Below are 19,235 nucleotides of genomic sequence, written 5' to 3'. Positions count from 1 at the left end.
ACATTGAAGACTCCCTTGTAATGTCAGTGAATCCATGACAATTCTCCAATATTCAGCTCCGACTCAATGGACCATGTAAAGTAAGAAGTTCAAAAATGTCAATGTCAATAATATGTGACATTGCCAACACATGAAGTTTGGAAAGACTGGAGCAGTAGAAATGATATGGGCTATTATATTGAATTTCTCATTGAATGCCTTATACTATACAGATATTTGACTTGCAGTGAACATAAACACACTGAATGGCAGAATATTGCCATATCTTCCACTGAACTTTCCCCCTCTCACCTAGGTGCTGTATCCACTGTGATTGTGTGCTTCAGTTTATGTGTGATTAGCAATAATGAATGAATGGAATTACACATTAACAAGTCACTGAGTGGTGCATTACAATGACCCTTGACTGCCAGTTGTTGAGGGCTGTATTTGTTTTAATGTGGAATTTGAACACACACAGCTCTTCTAATCCAAAGAGGAATTTCTACAACCCAGACAGATGAGCCTGAAGGGAGGGAGAACTTTAACTGGCACTCAGAGCACAGGAAAAGGTTTTTTTTCTCAACACTTTGAACTACCTATAGCCAAATTTCAACAGCAGGAACCTAAGAAGCATTTGAGGAACTACGTGTCTACGCCTGCATTTCCACCGGGTAAACCAAAATGTCCTTGCTCAGTGGGATAGTATGTTTCAAAAGATCAGGAGCTCATATGAACACACACAGTACGGCTGCTTCAACTTGTGCTTCATTCGTAAAACAAGGAAGCACTTCACTATTGTTTTATGACCAGTTTATGACAAGAAGGAGCTTTGGTAAATCATTTGAAAGCAGAGACATAGCGCGAGCAAATTGAGAGCACAAGGGAACTAGAGCGAGAAAATATTGTCTCTGTGTTGGCTTCACTGAGCTGTAGACACAGAGGCAAAGAGAACAATGTGGAAAGCAGGAGTGTTTGTGTTCTTGCTGCTAAACATGGCTGTGGAGCTCAATGGTGCTGTAAATAAGGCAAGAGGATCTGTGGCAGAAAAGACTGACAGCATTCTTGCAACTCAGACTGATTCTTCACCTTTCTTGGGCAACTTGCTGGTGGTACCTATGGATGGGAGTCACTGGATTGGTATAAAGGCCATTGCTCAAGAAATGGGTCGTCGTGGACACCGAGTCACTGTTGTGATACCGGAGCTCAACATGAGGATGGGCCCAGGGGAGCACTACCACACTCTGACCTTTCCTGTTCCATATGACCAGGCATTCATTGATTCTGTGTTGTCTTCACACAAGGACATCATGCAGAAATCTGCACAGTCTTTCATGGAGAAGATAAGGAAACGGTTATCATGGATCCAGAGAATCAAGGGCCTAATCCACACCACTGCAGAGAGCCTGCTTTTTAATGCCAGTCTCATCTCGCATCTGGCACAGCAGGTGAGTGTGTTTGTGCAGAGCCATATTCATATAGAAAGAAAATGGTTGTTAATCTTTGTAAAGTGGGGTAGCTGCAAACATCCATACGTTATGCTGTAAAGTGTTCTTGTTATTTTGAACAATGCATTTACCTATTAAAGTTGGAGTAAAATAAAGTGCCTGCTGATTTTCACCTCTTCACTCTGCAGGGTTATGATGCTGTCCTGACAGACCCCATGGTGCCCACAGGCTCATTGATAGCTTGGAAATTAGGTGGGTGCTGCCACACTTGGATTATCTATGTGATTGTGAATTTGGACATTTCCTCATCACTTTTTGCTAAATCCCTTTAGGTCTTCCTACTGTTAATTTGCTGAGGGGCATTCCATGTTCCTTGGATATGGCATCTGCAGGCTGTCCCTCCCCACCCTCATACGTGCCTCGCTTCTTCACTGCATACACAGATAGAATGAGCTTCAAGCAGAGGGTTCTCAACACTTTGGTGAGCACTTATTGACAGACGTGTGCATAGACAGATGGATGCATGGAGTGGATGTTCATGTTTTTTATTTTTAAAATGAACTCTGGTGTACACTCATTAGCTACTTTAATAGGTAAGCCACAAATCCCATTACTTCATCTCATTCGTTTTGTCACCAAGTTCTGCAGAAACAGTTGAGGGCTTCTGAGATCCTGGCTCTGGCAAACATTGCCTGGATAGGCACACCACTTTTATCTATCATTCAAAGTCATGTGCTTCATGATGACCCAGTTAAACTTGACTCAAATATACTATAACTTAGCAGCACTGTTAAAATTTTACTCGCATGACTTGTATTGAGATGATTTTCTGAGCACCAACACATTTTATGATGCGTTTGTTAACCTATAACATACAGGTGGCTGCACTGGAGCCACTGATGTGCCGCATGCTGTATTGGCACTTTGACCACATAGCCTATCAGTTCCTGGGAGAGGAAGTGGGCATAGCTGAAGTTCTGTCACACTCTGATATCTGGCTGCTGAGGTAACGTGTTCAAAGATTATACAGTATGTTGATATTTGTGTGAGGGATACACAACTAATGTTGTCCTCTGCTGTTCATTATTTGTGAACGTGCATGACTCTAAATCGCACTGAAATAATTGATCATGTATATAACAGGAATGACTTCACAATGGAGTTCCCGCGCCCCCTGATGCCTAATGTCGTACTGGTTGGTGGCATCAACTGCAACGTGAGAAATCCTCTGCCTGAGGTAAGACTGTGTTTCTGATTCTGTTTAAAATGAATCAGAAATACTTTGCTACTGACTTAAATGCAGCAAGATACAAAGAGGAATAAAGAAAGAAAGGCAAATGCAAATCTCAACTCTGTGTTTGTATTTGTTTTGCAGGACTTGGATTCGTGGGTGTCAGGAGAGCATGGCTTTGTAGTGTTCACTCTGGGCAGCATGGTGTCAGATCTACCAGAAGAGACAACCTCTGTTTTCCTGGAGGCCTTCAGACAGATTCCACAGAAGGTACAGGAATATATAAGAGCATATATGAAGATACATTCCATATAATGCATCTCTATAACAATTAAAATGTCAAAACACTTTGATAGGTGATATGGAGATACACTGGGCTTGTTCCTGACAATGTACCAGAAAATGTGAAGATGATGAAATGGGTGCCTCAGAATGATCTTCTAGGTAAATAAATACATCACATCCCACGCTGGAATATGAAGTTTACTGCTCAGTTTTGACTGATTACATTTTATAAACCATAATATCAGACATCTTCTAGTAGTAGTTTTCCTAACTGTCTGTGCATTTTGTGTTAGCACATCCTGGAGCTCGGGCTTTCATCACACACGCTGGTTCACATGGCCTTTTTGAAGGCCTGTGTCATGCTGTTCCCATGGTGATGATGCCAATTAGTGGGGATCAGCCTGACAATGCCGAGAAGTTGGCAAGCAGGGGAGTAGGAGTCGTGTTGGATATTTTTTCTATCACTACAGAAACCCTTCTTTGGGGGCTGAACGAGGTCATCAGTGACATCAGGTGAGGTGTCAGAGGGTCATATTTTTAAATCATTGCCTTAAACTACCACCATTATTGTGAATTATGATTAGTTTCAGACTCTGCTTTGCATGCTATCTACTGACCTCAGTGTTGTATCCTTCAACTCTGTCCAGTTATAAAGAGAATGCACAGAAGCTGTCAGCTCTTCATAAAGACCGGCCTGTTGACCCACTCAACCTCTCAGTGTACTGGACAGAATTTGTGATGCAGCACAAAGGGGCAAAACATCTCAGACCTGCTCTCCATGACCTCAACTGGTTCCAGTACTTCTCCTGGGATGTAATAGCACTGCTGGTGACTGTAGTACTGATTTTCATAACACTGACTATAAAATGCTTAAAACTATGCCTGCGGAAACTGAGCAGGAAGAGGAAGCGAGACTAACCTGGTGTCAGAAAGATGAAATGAATGACTAAATTTGTATCTGTTTGTTATTTTAGAAATACAGCATAATCATTGAAACACCAATTAAAATGAGTTATGTTAGTTATTTTATAAGATAGCCTTGTATTTGGATATAGATAGACATTTCCCCCGATGGCCTCCAGGTTCCCATAAAGTCCAGAAAATGTCACATTATATTTTATGCAGAAACCCAGAAAATAATCAAAAAGACCTTCTCCTACCTGGCCCCAGGTTTTCTGTATTTATGTTATATTGTGATACTTTGATGAAACAACTTTATTCAAGTCTCCTTCCTCATCTTAGTGTTGTTCTTCTTTTTCCTCCAGTTGGGTATTTGACTGTTTAAACATTCATCTGTTGAAAGTGGAAAGTTGCCTATAAGCAAGCCTCTGGTGTACAAACACTGAGAATTGACTTTACAGTGAAGTAGGGGATATCTTGTGTCCAGGAGGAAATCAAATTTTGTCATGAGGGAAAATGAATAAATGCCATTTCAGGTATTAAAGAGGCTATTATACTTTTCATGTGGAAAAACCACATCAAACACACATTATGGTTCCAAGCGAAGTATTTTTATATGTCTTATATACATAACTGGAAGGGAGTTTAAGGAATATGCATGTCAGAGAAGAAAAAGCACAGGTATAGTGATGGCTCATTAGCAGTTAGCTGCTTTGGTTCCAGGTTTCTGATACTGACCTTTTTCGTGGTAGACATTTTAACATGTCAGACCAGGAAAAAAGCATGTGTGATTAATAACAGGAATCCCAGCGTACTGGCCTTTGGGAACTGGGACACCTAAACTTGACAGTCATTGTTAATGTTACACACATGTGCTTAAATAAACTTAACTAGATTTTGGGGCCAAACTGCAATACAGAGACACAATTATGTAATAATGCAGGACCAGGGAGCACAGGTGGATGAGTGGCTAGAGCGCATGCCAAATAGAATCCCGGCCGGAGGTCACACCCCGCCCACTCTCCCATGTTTCCTGTCTACTGCTAAATAAAGGTATCTATGCCAGACAATATCTTTAAAACATAATAATAATAATGATAATAATAATGCAGGACCAGATGATATTGTAAGTTTAATCAGGCACATTACAAATGTGAAAATGATCTGATTACAGAAACCTAAGATTTGTCATACCAGTGAATTAAGAACTTTTGCTGATGATGTTCAAGTGAATTGCACATGTCCTTGTTCCTTTTGTGCATCCTCCTGCAATCCATGTGTGTCTGTTGTATATTTTGTGCATGTGCATTCTGTTTGGCATGCAGCACCTCTTATTCCAGGATACTGGGCTTCATAATCTTTTCCATGAGTAGGGGGTCGGGTTTCACGACCAAAACATTGAAGACTCCCTTGACACAAAGATATACCTGGCACTGTCCCCAGATGACTACAGTCCAATACAGTCATTGTGTCACTGTTTAGAGCAAGTCACTGATTGGATGAACCAAAATTTCCTTTAATTAAATCAGGACAAAACTGAGGTCATTGTTTTTGGCAATAAAGAGAAGAGGATTGCTGTCAGTAAACATCTGGAGTCACTCTCTCTAAAAACTACGGACCAAGTCCGAAACCTTGGCGTGCTGATAGACTCAGATCTGACTTTCAGCAGTCATATCAAATCAATCACCAAAACAGCCTTCTATCAGCTTAAGAACATATCCAGAGTGAAGGGTTTTATGTCTCAAACAGACCAGGAGAAGTTGATTCATGCTTTCATCTCAAGTAGACTCGACTACTGTAACGGTCTTCTGACTGGACTCCCACAAAAAAGCATTAAACAGCTGCAGCTCATTCAGAACACTGCAGCTCGAGTTTTAACCAGAACAAAGAGATCAGAGCACATTACTCCAGTTCTAAAGTCTTTACACTGGCTCCCAGTCAGCTATAGAATAGATTTTAAAGTTCTGCTACTGGTCTACAAATCACTGAATGGTTTAGGTCCAGAATACATGAATGACATGTTAGTAGAATATAAACCCAGTAGAGCTCTGAGATCTACTGACTCAGGTCAGATAGTTGAGCCCAGAGTTCAAACTAAACATGGTGAAGCAGCTTTTAGCTGTTATGCTGCACATAACTGGAACAAACTACCAGCAGAACTGAAATCAGCCCCAACAGTGAACATTTTTAAATCCAGGTTAAAAACACTTCTCTTCTCCTGTGCTTACGATTGAGCTCTTCTAAAGCACTTTACATTTGAATCTTTCATTTGCACTCTTTGTCCTTTTAATGATTTTAAAGCTAATTTATTATTTTATGCTGCAATCATTTTATTTATGTCTTTCTATTTTTCTGTACTTTGTTTTTATTATGGGGGGGGGGGGGGTGGGGGGGGTTTAATTGTATGTTTTAAGTTTCTCAAATTACATGTTTTTCTGTTTTATGTAAAGCACATTGAATTGCCATTGTGTATGAAATGCGCTATATAAATAAAACTGCCTTGCCTTGCCTTGCCTTGTAATGTCAGTGAATCCATGACAATTCTCCAATATTCAGCTCCGACTCAATGGACCATGTAAAAGAAGTTCAAAAATGTCAATGTCAATAATATGTGACATTGCCAACACATGAAGTTTGGAAAGACTGGAGCAGTAGAAATGATATGGGCTATTATATTGAATTTCTCATTGAATGCCTTATACTATACAGATATTTGACTTGCAGTGAACATAAACACACTGAATGGCAGAATATTGCCATATCTTCCACTGAACTTTCCCCCTCTCACCTAGGTGCTGTATCCACTGTGATTGTGTGCTTCAGTTTATGTGTGATTAGCAATAATGAATGAATGGAATTACACATTAACAAGTCACTGAGTGGTGCATTACAATGACCCTTGACTGCCAGTTGTTGAGGGCTGTATTTGTTTTAATGTGGAATTTGAACACACACAGCTCTTCTAATCCAAAGAGGAATTTCAACAACCCAGACAGATGAGCCTGAAGGGAGGGAGAACTTTAACTGGCACTCAGAGCACAGGAAAAGGTTTTTTTTTCTCAACACTTTGAACTACCTATAGCCAAATTTCAACAGCAGGAACCTAAGAAGCATTTGAGGAACTACATGTCTACGCCTGCATTTCCACCGGATAAACCAAAATGTCCTTGCTCAGTGGGATAGTATGTTTCAAAAGATCAGGAGCTCATATGAACACACACAGTACGGCTGCTTCAACTTGTGCTTCTTTCGTAAAACAAGGAAGCACTTCACTATTGTTTTATGACCAGTTTATGACAAGAAGGAGCTTTGGTAAATCATTTGAAAGCAGAGACATAGCGCGAGCAAATTGAGAGGACAAGGGAACTAGAGCGAGAAAATATTGTCTCTGTGTTGGCTTCACTGAGCTGTAGACACAGAGGCAAAGAGAACAATGTGGAAAGCAGGAGTGTTTGTGTTCTTGCTGCTAAACATGGCTGTGGAGCTCAATGGTGCTGTAAATAAGGCAAGAGGATCTGTGGCAGAAAAGACTGACAGCATTCCTGCAACTCAGACTGATTCTTCACCTTTCTTGGGCAACTTGCTGGTGGTACCTATGGATGGGAGTCACTGGATTGGTATAAAGGCCATTGCTCAAGAAATGGGTCGTCGTGGACACCGAGTCACTGTTGTGATACCGGAGCTCAACATGAGGATGGGCCCAGGGGAGCACTACCACACTCTGACCTTTCCTGTTCCATATGACCAGGCATTCATTGATTCTGTGTTGTCTACACACAAGGACATCATGCAGAAATCTGCACAGTCTTTCATGGAGAAGATAAGTAAACGGTTTTCACAGATCCAGAGAATCAAGGGCATACTCCACACCACTGCAGAGAGCCTGCTTTTCAATGCCAGTCTCATCTCACATCTGGCACAGCAGGTGAGTGTGTTTGTGCAGAGCCATATTCATATAGAAAGAAAATGGTTGTTAATCTTTGTAAAGTGGGGTAGCTGCAAACATCCATACGTTATGCTGTAAAGTGTTCTTGTTATTTTGAACAATGCATTTACCTATTAAAGTTGGAGTAAAATAATGTGCCTGCTGCTTTTTACCTCTTCACTCTGCAGGGTTATGATGCTGTCCTGACAGACCCCATGGTGCCCACAGGCTCATTGATAGCTTGGAAATTAGGTGGGTGCTGCCACACTTGGATTATCTATGTGATTGTAAATTTGGACATTTCCTCATCACTTTTTGCTAAATCCCTTTAGGTCTTCCTACTGTTAATTTGCTGAGGGGCATTCCATGTTCCTTGGATATGGCATCTGCAGGCTGTCCCTCCCCACCCTCATACGTGCCTCGCTTCTTCACTCTATACACAGATAGAATGAGCTTCAAGCAGAGGGTTCTCAACACTTTGGTGAGCACTTATTGACAGACGTGTGCATGGACAGATGGATGCATGGAGTGCATGTTCATGTTTTTTATTTTCAAAATGAACTCTGGTGTACACTCATTAGCTACTTTAATAGGTAAGCCACAAATCCCATTACTTCATCTCATTCGTTTTGTCACCAAGTTCTGCAGAAACAGTTGAGGGCTTCTGAGATCCTGGCTCTGGCAAACATTGCCTGGATAGGCACACCACTTTTATCTATCATTCAAAGTCATGTGCTTCATGATGACCCAATTAAACTTGTCTCAAATATACTATAACTTAGCAGCACTGTTAAAATTTTACTCGCATGACTTGTATTGAGATGTTTTTCTGAACACCAACACATTTTGTGATGCGTTTGTTAACCTATAACATACAGGTGGCTGCACTGGAGCCACTGATGTGCCGCATGCTGTATTGGCACTTTGACCACATAGCCTATCAGTTCCTGGGAGAGGAAGTGGGCATAGCTGAAGTTCTGTCACACTCTGATATCTGGCTGCTGAGGTAACGTGTTCAAAGATTATACAGTATGTTGATATTTGTTTGAGGGATACACAACTAATGTTGTCCTCTGCTGAAGCACTGATACACAGGGCAGGAAGATTACCTTGTGTATCAGTTGCTACAACATTATTTGTGAACGTGCATGACTCTAAATCGCACTGAAATAATTGATCATGTATATAACAGGAATGACTTCACAATGGAGTTCCCGCGCCCCCTGATGCCTAATGTCATACTGGTGGGTGGCATCAACTGCAACGTGAGAAATCCTCTGCCTGAGGTAAGACTGTGTTTCTGATTCTGTTTAAAATGAATCAGAAATACTTTGCTACTGACTTAAATGCAGCAAGATACAAAGATGAATAAAGAAAGAAAGGCAAATGCAAATCTCAACTCTGTGTTTGTATTTGTTTTGCAGGACTTGGATTCCTGGGTGTCAGGAGAGCATGGCTTTGTAGTGTTCACTCTGGGCAGCATGGTGTCAGATCTACCAGAAGAGACAACCTCTGTTTTCCTGGAGGCCTTCAGACAGATTCCACAGAAGGTACAGGAATATATAAGAGCATATATGAAGATACATTCCATATAATGCATCTCTATAACAATTAAAATGTCAAAACACTTTGATAGGTGATATGGAGATACACTGGGCTTGTTCCTGACAATGTACCAGAAAATGTGAAGATGATGAAATGGGTGCCTCAGAATGATCTTCTAGGTAAATAAATACATCACATCCCACGCTGGAATATGAAGTTTACTGCTCAGTTTTGACTGATTACATTTTATAAACCATAACATCAGACATCTTCTAGTAGTAGTTTTCCTAACTGTCTGTGCATTTTGTGTTAGCACATCCTGGAGCTCGGGCTTTCATCACACACGCTGGTTCACATGGCCTTTTTGAAGGCCTGTGTCATGCTGTTCCCATGGTGATGATGCCACTTAATGGGGATCAGCCTGACAATGCCCAGAGGTTGGCAAGCAGGGGAGTAGGAGTCGTGTTGGATATTTTTTCTATCACTACAGAAAGCCTTCTTTGGGGGCTGAACGAGGTCATCAGTGACATCAGGTGAGGTGTCAGAGGGTCATATTTTTAAATCATTGACTTAAACTATCATTATTGTGAATTATGATTAGTTTCAGACTCTGCTTTACATGCTATCTACTGACCTCAGTGTTGTATCCTTCAACTTTGTCCAGTTATAAAGAGAATGCACAGAAGTTGTCAGCTCTTCATAAAGACCGGCCTGTTGACCCACTCGACCTCTCAGTGTACTGGACAGAATTTGTGATGCAGCACAAAGGGGCAAAACATCTCAGACCTGCTCTCCATGACCTCAACTGGTTCCAGTACTTCTCCTTGGATGTAATAGTGCTGCTGGTGACTGTAGTACTGATTTTCATAACACTGACTATAAAATGCTTAAAACTATGCCTGCGGAAACTGAGCAGGAAGAGGAAGCGAGACTAACCTGGTCTCAGGAAGATGAAATGAATGATTACATTTGTATCTGTTTGTTATTTTAAAAATACAGCATAATCATCGAAACACCAAGGCCCCAGGTTTTCTGTATTTATGTTATATTGTGATACTTTGATGAAATAACTTTATTCAAGTCCCCTTTCTCATCTTAGTGTTGTTCTTCTTTTTCCTCCAGTTGGGTATTTGACTGTTTAAACATTCATCTGTTGAAAGTGGAAAGTTGCCTATAAGCAAGCCTCTGGTGTACAAACACTGAGAATTGACTTTACAGTGAAGTTGGGGATATCTTGTGTCCAGGAGGAAATCAAATTCAATTGCATATTTGTAGTTTTCTGGAATTTTGTCATGAGGGAAAATGAATAAATGCCATTTCAGGTATTAAAGAGGCTATTATACTTTTCATGTGGAAAAACCACATCAGACACACATTATGGTTCCAAGCGAAGTATTTTTATATGTCTTATATACATAACTGGAAGGGAGTTTAAGGAATATGCATGTCAGAGAAGAAAAAGCACAGGTATAGTGATGGCTCATTAGCAATTAGCTGCTTTGGTTCCAGGTTTCTGATACTGACCTTTTTCGTGGTAGACATTTTAACATGTCAGACCAGGAAAAAAGCATGTTTGATTAATAACAGGAATCCCAGCGTACTGGCCTTTGGGAACTGGGACACCTAAACTTGACAGTCATTGTTAATGTTACACACATGTGCTTAAATAAACTTAACTAGATTTTGGGGCCAAACTGCAATACAGAGACAAAATTATGTAATAATGCAGGACCAGGGAGCACAGGTGGATGAGTGGCTAGAGCGCATGCCAAATAGAATCCCGACCGGAGGTCACACCCCGCCCACTCTCCCATGTTTCCTGTCTACTGCTAAATAAAGGTATCTATGCCAGACCATATCTTTAAAAAAACAAAAAAACAATAATAATCCAGGACTAGATGATATTGTAAGTTTAGTCAGGCACATTACAAATGTGAAAATGATCTGATTACAGAAACCTAAGATTTGTCATCCCAGTGAATTAAGAACTTTTGTTGATGATGTTCAAGTGAATTGCACATGTCCTTGTTCCTTTTGTGCATCCTCCTGCAATCCATGTGTGTCTGTTGTATATTTTGTGCATGTGCATTCTGTTTGGCATGCAGCACCTCTTATTCCAGGATACTGGGCTTCATAATCTTTTCCATGAGTAGGGGGTGTGGGTTTCACGACCAAAACATCAAAGACTCCCTTGTAATGTCGGTGAATCCATGACAATTCTCCAATATTCAGCTCCGACTCAATGGACCATGTAAAGTAAGGTGTTCAAAAATGTCAATGTCAATAATATGTGACATTGCCAACACATGAAGTTTGGAAAGACTGGAGCAGTAGAAATGATATGGGCTATTATATTGAATTTCTCATTGAATGCCTTATACTATACAAATATTTGACTTGCAGTGAACATAAACACACTGAATGGCAGAATATTGCCATATCTTCCACTGAACTTTCCCCCTCTCACCTAGGTGCTGTATCCACTGTGATTGTGTGCTTCAGATTATGTGTGATTATTAATATATGAATGAATGGAATTACACATTAACAAGTCACTGAGAAGTGCATTACAATGACCCTTGAATGCCAGTTGTTGAGGGCTGTATTTGTTTTAATGTGGAATTTGAACACACACAGCTCTTCTAATCCACAGAGGAATTTCAACAACCCAGACAGATGAGCCTGAAGGGAGGGAGAACTTTAACTGTCAATCAAAGCACAGGAAAATGGGTGTTTTCTCAACAATTTGAGCTATCTATAGCCAAATTTCAACAGCAGGAACCTAAGAAGCATTTGAGGAGTTGTAAAAAAACAAGGAAGCATAAAACAAGGAAGCACTTCACTATTGTTTTATGACCAGTTTATGACAAGAGGGAGTTTTGATAAATCATTTGAAAGCAGAGACATAGCGCGAGCAAATTGAGAGGACAAGGGAACTAGAGCCAGAAAATATTGTCTCTGTGTTGGCTTCACTGAGCTGTAGACACAGAGGCAAAGAGAACAATGTGGAAAGCAGGAGTGTTTGTGTTCTTGCTGCTAAACATGGATGTGGAGCTCAATGGAGCTGTAAATAAGGCAAGAGGATCTGTGGCAGAAAAGACTGACAGCATTCTTGCAACTCAGACTGATTCTTCACCTTTCTTGGGCAACTTGCTGGTGGTACCTATGGATGGGAGTCACTGGGTTGGTATAAAGGCCATTGCTCAAGAAATGGGTCGTCGTGGACACCGGGTCACTGTTGTGATACCGGAGCTCAGCATGAGGATGGGCCCAGGGGAGCACTACGACACTCTGACCTTTCCTGTTCCATATGACCAGGCATTCATTGATTCTATGATATCCACACACATGGACATCATTCACAAATCTGCACAGTCTTTCACGGGGAAGATAAGGAAACGGTTTTCACGGATCCAGAGATTTATTGGCATAATCCACATCACTGCAGAGAGCCTGCTTTTCAATGCCAGTCTCATCTCACATCTGGCACAGCAGGTGAGTGTGTTTGTGCAGAGCCATATTCATATAGAAAGAAAATGGTTGTTAATCTTTGTAAAGTGGGGTAGCTGCAAACAACCATACGTTATGCTGTAAAGTGTTCTTGTTATTTTGAACAATGCATTTACCTATTAAAGTTGGAGTAAAATAAAGTGCCTGCTGCTTTTTACCTCTTCACTCTGCAGGGTTATGATGCTGTCCTGACAGACCCCACGGTCCCCACAGGCTCATTGATAGCTCGGAAATTAGGTGGGTGCTGCCACACTTGGATTATCTATTTGATTGTAAATTTGGACATTTCCTCATCACTTTTTGCTAAATCCCTTTAGGTCTTCCTACTGTTAATTTGCTGAGGGGCATTCCATGTTTCTTGGAAATGGCATCTGCAGGCTGTCCCTCCCCACCCTCATACGTGCCTCGCTTCTTCACTCTATACACAGATAGAATGAGCTTCAAGCAGAGGGTTTTCAACACTTTGGTGAGCACTTATTGACAGACGTGTGCATGGACAGATGGATGCATGGAGTGGATGTTCATGTTTATGATTTTTAAGATGAACTCTGGTGTACACTCATTAGCTACTTTAATAGGTAAGCCACAAATCCCATTACTTCATCTCTTTCGTTTTGTCACCAAGTTCTGCAGAAACAGTTGAGGGCTTCTGAGATCCTGGCTCTGGCAAACATTGCCTGGATAGGCACACCACTTTTATCTATCATTCAAAGTCATGTGCTTCATGATGACCCAGTTAAACTTGTCTCAAATATACTATAACTTAGCAGCACTGTTAAAATTTTACTCGCATGACTTGTATTGAGATGTTTTTCTGAACACCAACACATTTTGTGATGCGTTTGTTAACCTATAACATACAGGTGGCTGCACTGGAGCCACTGATGTGCCGCATGCTGTATTGGCACTTTGACCACATAGCCTATCAGTTCCTGGGAGAGGAAGTGGGCATAGCTGAAGTTCTGTCACACTCTGATATCTGGCTGCTGAGGTAACGTGTTCAAAGGTTCTACAGTATGTTGAGATTTGTGTGAGGGATACACAACTAATGTTGTCCTCTGCTGAAGCACTGATACACAGGGCAGGAAGATTACCTTGTGTATCAGTTGCTACAACATTATTTGTGAACGTGCATGACTCTAAATCGCACTGAAATAATTGATCATATAACAGGATTGACTTCACACTGGAGTTACCGCGCCCCCTGATGCCTAATGTCGTACTGGTTGGTGGCATCAACTGCAACGTGAGAAATCCTCTGCCTGAGGTAAGACTGTGTTTCTGATTCTGTTTAAAATGAATCAGAAATACTTTGCTACTGACTTAAATGCAGCAAGATACAAAGATGAATAAAGAAATAAAGGCAAATGTAAATCTCAACAACTTTGTATTTGTTTTGCAGGACTTGGATTCCTGGGTGTCAGGAGAGCATGGCTTTGTAGTGTTCACTCTGGGCAGCATGGTGTCAGATCTACCAGAAGAGACAACCTCTGTTTTCCTGGAGGCCTTCAGACAGATTCCACAGAAGGTACAGGAATATATAAGAGCATATATGAAGATACATTCCATATAATGCATCTCTATAACAATTAAAATGTCAAAACACTTTGATAGGTGATATGGAGATACACTGGGCTTGTTCCTGACAATGTACCAGAAAATGTGAAGATGATGAAATGGGTGCCTCAGAATGATCTTCTAGGTAAATAAATACATCACATCCCACGCTGGAATATGAAGTTTACTGCTCAGTTTTGACTGATTACATTTTATAAACCATAATATCAGACATCTTCTAGTAGTAGTTTTCCTAACTGTCTGTGCATTTTGTGTTAGCACATCCTGGAGCTCGGGCTTTCATCACACACGCTGGTTCACATGGCCTTTTTGAAGGCCTGTGTCATGCTGTTCCCATGGTGATGATGCCACTTAGTGGGGATCAGCCTGACAATGCCCAGAGGTTGGCAAGCAGGGGAGTAGGAGTCGTGTTGGATATTTTTTCTATCACTACAGAAACCCTTCTTTGGGGGCTGAACAAGGTCATCAGTGACATCAGGTGAGGTGTCAGAGGGTCATATTTTTAAATCATTGTGAATTATGATTAGTTTCAGACTCTGCTTTGCATGCTATCTACTGACCTCAGTGTTGTATCCTTCAACTTTGTCCAGTTATAAAGAGAATGCACAGAAGTTGTCAGCTCTTCATAAAGACCGGCCTGTTGACCCACTCGACCTCTCAGTGTACTGGACAGAATTTGTGATGCAGCACAAAGGGGCAAAACATCTCAGACCTGCTCTCCATGACCTCAACTGGTTCCAGTACTTCTCCTTGGATGTAATAGTGCTGCTGGTGACTGTAGTACTGATTTTCATAACACTGACTATAAAATGCTTAAAACTATGCCTGCGGAAACTGAGCAGGAAGAGGAAGCGAGACTAACCTGGTGTCAGAAAGATAAAATGAATGACTACATTTGTATCTGTTTGTTATTGAAAATTTTAAAAACACAGCATTATCATGGACACACCATTTTAAAATGAATTGAAGTTAGTTATGTTGTACTACAGCCTTGTGATAGTGTGTGAGAACAATAAATGAAGCCATGTGTTGATCGAAAAGACATTTAATAAACAGAAAATACATTATATTGTTAGAATCCATTAGGGCATGTTCTAGGTATTAGGAACAATGATGAGGTTTAGTGGCCACCCTTCTTTGGTGGGAACAGGGCGTACTCTACAGCCAGAGCAACAGTAAAGGCAGCAAAGCCCCATTTGAATCCTCTCAGCAGCACATCTGACAGAGTCACAGCACGGGCGAAGCCGCCTGAGTACCTCCACGCCTCATTACTGCACAGAGAGACAGGTAAGACAGTTAGGGAGCGATGTCACACAAAGATATGGCACATGTGTATATATATATATATGTCTCAAGATCATATAAATACTCACCGTGCCCATGGGTCCTTGAGGCCCCTGGCAGCCAACCTCTGCTGTGTAAACTCCAGTGGTGTCCCATCTGCCTTCCACTGCCGCCAGTCTGGCATGGACAGCTTGCTGTGGCCGTGGTCACCTCCCATACTGTTTAACAGACACAGATATTTGCATATTTAGCAGTGTTTAAAAAAAGAAAAAGAAAAGTTAATTAGCCTTCAGCTTGCTGGTACCATAAGGCTAGTACACACCACCCTTCGTTGTGCCATGTTTTAAACACCAAGATACATCTCTAACATCATGATAAAACATTTTATAACTCAACATCTGCACATAAGCAGCAAAAGCTCATGTCAGCGTCACCTCTTAGCTGAATAGTTGACTGCTTCAGTTCTGCTCTTCACAACCTGCATACATTTATCCTCAGGAAATTAATTTGATAAAAAATTTGATGTGTTGGTAATGGAAAAACACTGGCAAACACTGTATACATACCACGGATTAGGTTTCACTGTAGTAGTTGATCCTAAAATTAATCTTCTTCAAGGTAAAGTTAACTGCATCACCTTTGTAAACAATTAACCTTATGACAACCATTATCATAATACCACTCATTTGAAGACATAACTTATTTTAAAATTCTCTTTATTATTTTTAATAAACTTTTTAGTACAGCCATTAACAATACAAATACAATGCAATGCTTTAATATCTGTTTGAAGAGCGTGGACACTTTGTATTGACTTTTTTATAATGTCAACGTGGTTCAAAGTAGGGAGTTACTAATAATTAATACACAAACAGCTCCTTACTGGACATTCTAACGTTGCATGTGCACATCTAGCCTCATCTAATTAGTTCATTACTTGGCCTAAAATAAAGAAACTAACCCAAATTATGTCAAGCGTAGTTAGCAGCTAGCATTATGCTAGCAGCTAACAGAATATTCAGCATTTGCCTAATGACTCATTATGTACTCCTTTACACCTTCGTATCTGTTAAGGTATTGCTGCCTTCCACTGTAATGGAGCTACAAAAGACATGTTCAGACCATGAATTCAAGATTTTATGAAGAAAAATAACTGTACCTGTTTCGTTTGTTGTGACCTCTGCTGTGGGACTAACGGTTGCGACAGTCGGAGATACTTTACAGCAAAGTTATACGTCACGACGTTGACGTGAGAAAATCTATGCACTTTTATCCATGAAGTGTATAGACTTTATCTGTTGGGTGTAAAATAGTGATAATAAAAATAATATTTACCCTTAAAGCACTTTCTGAAAAAGCTCCACAAAGACAGCAAAATAAAAACAGACAAATTATAAAACCATTAGAGTACAAATACAGTAATTTAGTGTAAGAAAAAAACAAGAATGATTTTATAATAAAATTACAATAAAGAAAATTACAACTCAATTAAAATCAGGAAAGGCTCCCCGATAATAAAAAAAACAGCTAAAAAACAAAGAAATACACCTACAGTTGGTGTAAGGTTGTAAGGTATAATTGTGTGTCAGCATTATAAATATACAAACCATGTAAAGTTGTAGTAAGGTATTTAATAATGTCAGTTTTACTTATATCCACCCTTATAAATGCGTGCATAGTCATCCCTGTTAAAAATCACAGCATAGTCTAAGCAATAAAGTATTATAATAAACAAAATAGGTATACTTATGTTAACAATTTGGTACATGTTTTGTATCCACAGATAGTCATTTCACAATTACCTCAGTATTACTTTAGATTAATGATTTTAAAGCTTTCATTTCAGTAGTAGCAAACTTTTACTTGTTAGTTTTCCATTTTATATATTAAGGAACTGTGGAATTACTGAACAGTATTGGTCTCCTCTCAACTCTGTGAGGAGCAAGAGATCCTCAGAGCCTGTTAGCTGTGCCTGTGCAGCTGTTCAGACTGAACACTGAACTAATGCTTATGACATTGTAGCTCCTCAAATTTGGAACAGGCTCAAAAAAATGCTAAATCAGTGCAAATTAAAAAACATAATTAAAACATACAAAGAGTTTTGATTTGCGTTTAATATTCAACATTCTGTCTGTTTTGCTTTTTCCCTTTTGTCTCCATTTGTAATAGTAGTATGTAGCAGCTGTTTTGAACAAATAAAAAACTTACAATAACAGAAAAATATTTAATCAGAAGGTATTCTACATTCATAATAAAAGTTTGTCGTCACAAATAATTACTCAGAAAAATAATCACACACACATGTTGATATTAATTACATACAATATAACAGATGAACCACATGAATTACATTAGAAATCACATCTTATAACAAGGCCACGACGGTATCTGGTCTCTGTGACAGTGCTTGCGGTGTCTGTATTATGCTCACTGGACAGGTGTTTGTGTGGTTTAATGCACTGGAGTCAGAACATGATACAAAACTGCATTAGAGTTTGCTTTGTGGGTTGAGCAGGTCCTTCAGAGAGTCCAGGTTTTCCCCTTCTGGAGCCTCAGGCCATGCACGGTGGTCTGGAGACAAACAACACACACATGATCTAATTACTCCATATACATATATAATGCTAGGACAAAAGTATGGATGCATGCATTAGCAAGACTGACATACTGGGTATCTCCCACATGGAGTGGTACAGACTCTGCCCCGCATCGACCCTCAGGGTGGCCCCTGAGATGTAGGAGGCGGCAGGAGAGAGCAGGAAACAAACTGCTGAGGAGATCTGAATATACCAACAAGATTTTAAAGAGAGAGAAAAAAGAGAAGAAACAAAAGAACTAAAGCAACAAAGTCAAAACACATGCTCTACATCTATGACTTTCATTTACCAAGAATTTCCTATTTTCCTCTATTTATCATTGATTTCCTGGAACCCGCCCACTTCTTTATATATTATCTGATCCTGTTTTATCCAGTGGGGGTTTTATCAGCACTGTGAATCATGAGACAGACCTTTGTAGTTAAATTAACACTATAGAGTCATTATTATGTTGTATTTCTCACTGGATGTTCTCTGACTTCACATCATCACACTCATCACATTTCAATGTGTCTAATGTTATTTAACAGCTGATTTTCCTTAACTGAGCAAATATTGTGATATACAGCGTTCAGTGGAGTTTGTTGTTGTTATCACTAAGCGTTTACGCACCTCTTCTGGCACTCCAAGTCTCTTTGCAGGACTAAATGGAACAGACATTTTGAAAAGGTTTGGTCCAAGCTCCTTATAGTTCTCCATGGCAGTTTTGGAAAAAATGGTACCCTGCAACCACACAAAGGCATGTTGAAATGACTGCATTGTCACACATTTCCAAGCACTGACTCATGACTTGTACATACAGGTGCAACAGCATTGACTCTGACTCCTGAGGCTGCCCACTCGATGGCCAGACTCTTCGTTAAGTTATCCACTGCTGCCCTCGCTGCTCCCGTGTGGCTGTCGGGGAGAGGAGACGGTGTTTGAACAAAAAAAGGAAAAGAGTGTTTCTGCCG

General features: G+C 40.3%; 5 protein-coding genes across 6 annotated transcripts in view; 3 read left to right on the top strand and 2 right to left on the bottom strand.

The window, feature by feature from the left end:
• pecr (peroxisomal trans-2-enoyl-CoA reductase) overlaps positions 1–19,235 on the bottom strand; it is a 200,450-nt gene that overhangs the window by 179,388 nt on the left and 1,827 nt on the right. The window contains exons 5-8 of one of the 2 annotated variants that reach the window (XR_008322009.1): positions 19,083–19,179; positions 18,895–19,005; positions 18,354–18,465; positions 17,955–18,256 (exon numbers count right to left, since the gene is read on the bottom strand). Coding sequence is in view for 1 of the 2 variants with exons in the window: in XM_053330412.1 (XP_053186387.1) it covers positions 18,174–18,256; positions 18,354–18,465; positions 18,895–19,005; positions 19,083–19,179 (403 nt within the window). In the remaining variant the exon portion in view is untranslated. Of the gene's footprint in view, positions 1–17,896; positions 18,257–18,353; positions 18,466–18,894; positions 19,006–19,082; positions 19,180–19,235 lie in introns of those variants that run through there. The other variant, XM_053330412.1, reaches the window with a different exon arrangement.
• On the top strand, positions 454–4,304 carry LOC128369360 (UDP-glucuronosyltransferase 1A1-like). Its single transcript, XM_053330388.1, has 9 exons — positions 454–1,427; positions 1,616–1,679; positions 1,760–1,908; positions 2,306–2,433; positions 2,571–2,664; positions 2,803–2,928; positions 3,015–3,102; positions 3,237–3,456; positions 3,591–4,304. The coding sequence occupies exons 1-9, from the start codon at positions 936–938 to the stop codon at positions 3,859–3,861; spliced, it is 1,632 nt and encodes a 543-aa protein (XP_053186363.1). The 5' UTR covers positions 454–935; the 3' UTR covers positions 3,862–4,304.
• On the top strand, positions 6,884–10,504 carry LOC128369359 (UDP-glucuronosyltransferase 1A1-like). The gene is made up of 9 exons (XM_053330387.1): positions 6,884–7,768; positions 7,957–8,020; positions 8,101–8,249; positions 8,647–8,774; positions 8,961–9,054; positions 9,193–9,318; positions 9,405–9,492; positions 9,627–9,846; positions 9,978–10,504. Exons 1-9 carry the CDS (start codon positions 7,277–7,279, stop codon positions 10,246–10,248), a joined length of 1,632 nt encoding a protein of 543 aa, XP_053186362.1. The 5' UTR covers positions 6,884–7,276; the 3' UTR covers positions 10,249–10,504.
• On the top strand, positions 12,185–15,428 carry LOC128369361 (UDP-glucuronosyltransferase 1A1-like). Its single transcript, XM_053330389.1, has 9 exons — positions 12,185–12,808; positions 12,997–13,060; positions 13,141–13,289; positions 13,687–13,814; positions 13,997–14,090; positions 14,226–14,351; positions 14,438–14,525; positions 14,660–14,879; positions 14,992–15,428. The coding sequence occupies exons 1-9, from the start codon at positions 12,317–12,319 to the stop codon at positions 15,260–15,262; spliced, it is 1,632 nt and encodes a 543-aa protein (XP_053186364.1). The 5' UTR covers positions 12,185–12,316; the 3' UTR covers positions 15,263–15,428.
• Positions 15,431–16,900, bottom strand: ndufb3 (NADH:ubiquinone oxidoreductase subunit B3). Its single transcript, XM_053330419.1, has 3 exons — positions 16,845–16,900; positions 15,775–15,903; positions 15,431–15,672 (listed from the first exon to the last, which is right to left on the bottom strand). Exons 2-3 carry the CDS (start codon positions 15,900–15,902, stop codon positions 15,522–15,524), a joined length of 279 nt encoding a protein of 92 aa, XP_053186394.1. The 5' UTR covers position 15,903; positions 16,845–16,900; the 3' UTR covers positions 15,431–15,521.

Source organism: Scomber japonicus, chromosome 12 (genome assembly GCF_027409825.1).
Source record: "Scomber japonicus isolate fScoJap1 chromosome 12, fScoJap1.pri, whole genome shotgun sequence".
Classification (NCBI taxonomy): Eukaryota; Metazoa; Chordata; class Actinopteri; order Scombriformes; family Scombridae; genus Scomber; species Scomber japonicus.
The sequence above is the reverse complement of the archived record's forward strand: the minus strand, read 5'-3'. Positions and strand labels throughout refer to the sequence as shown.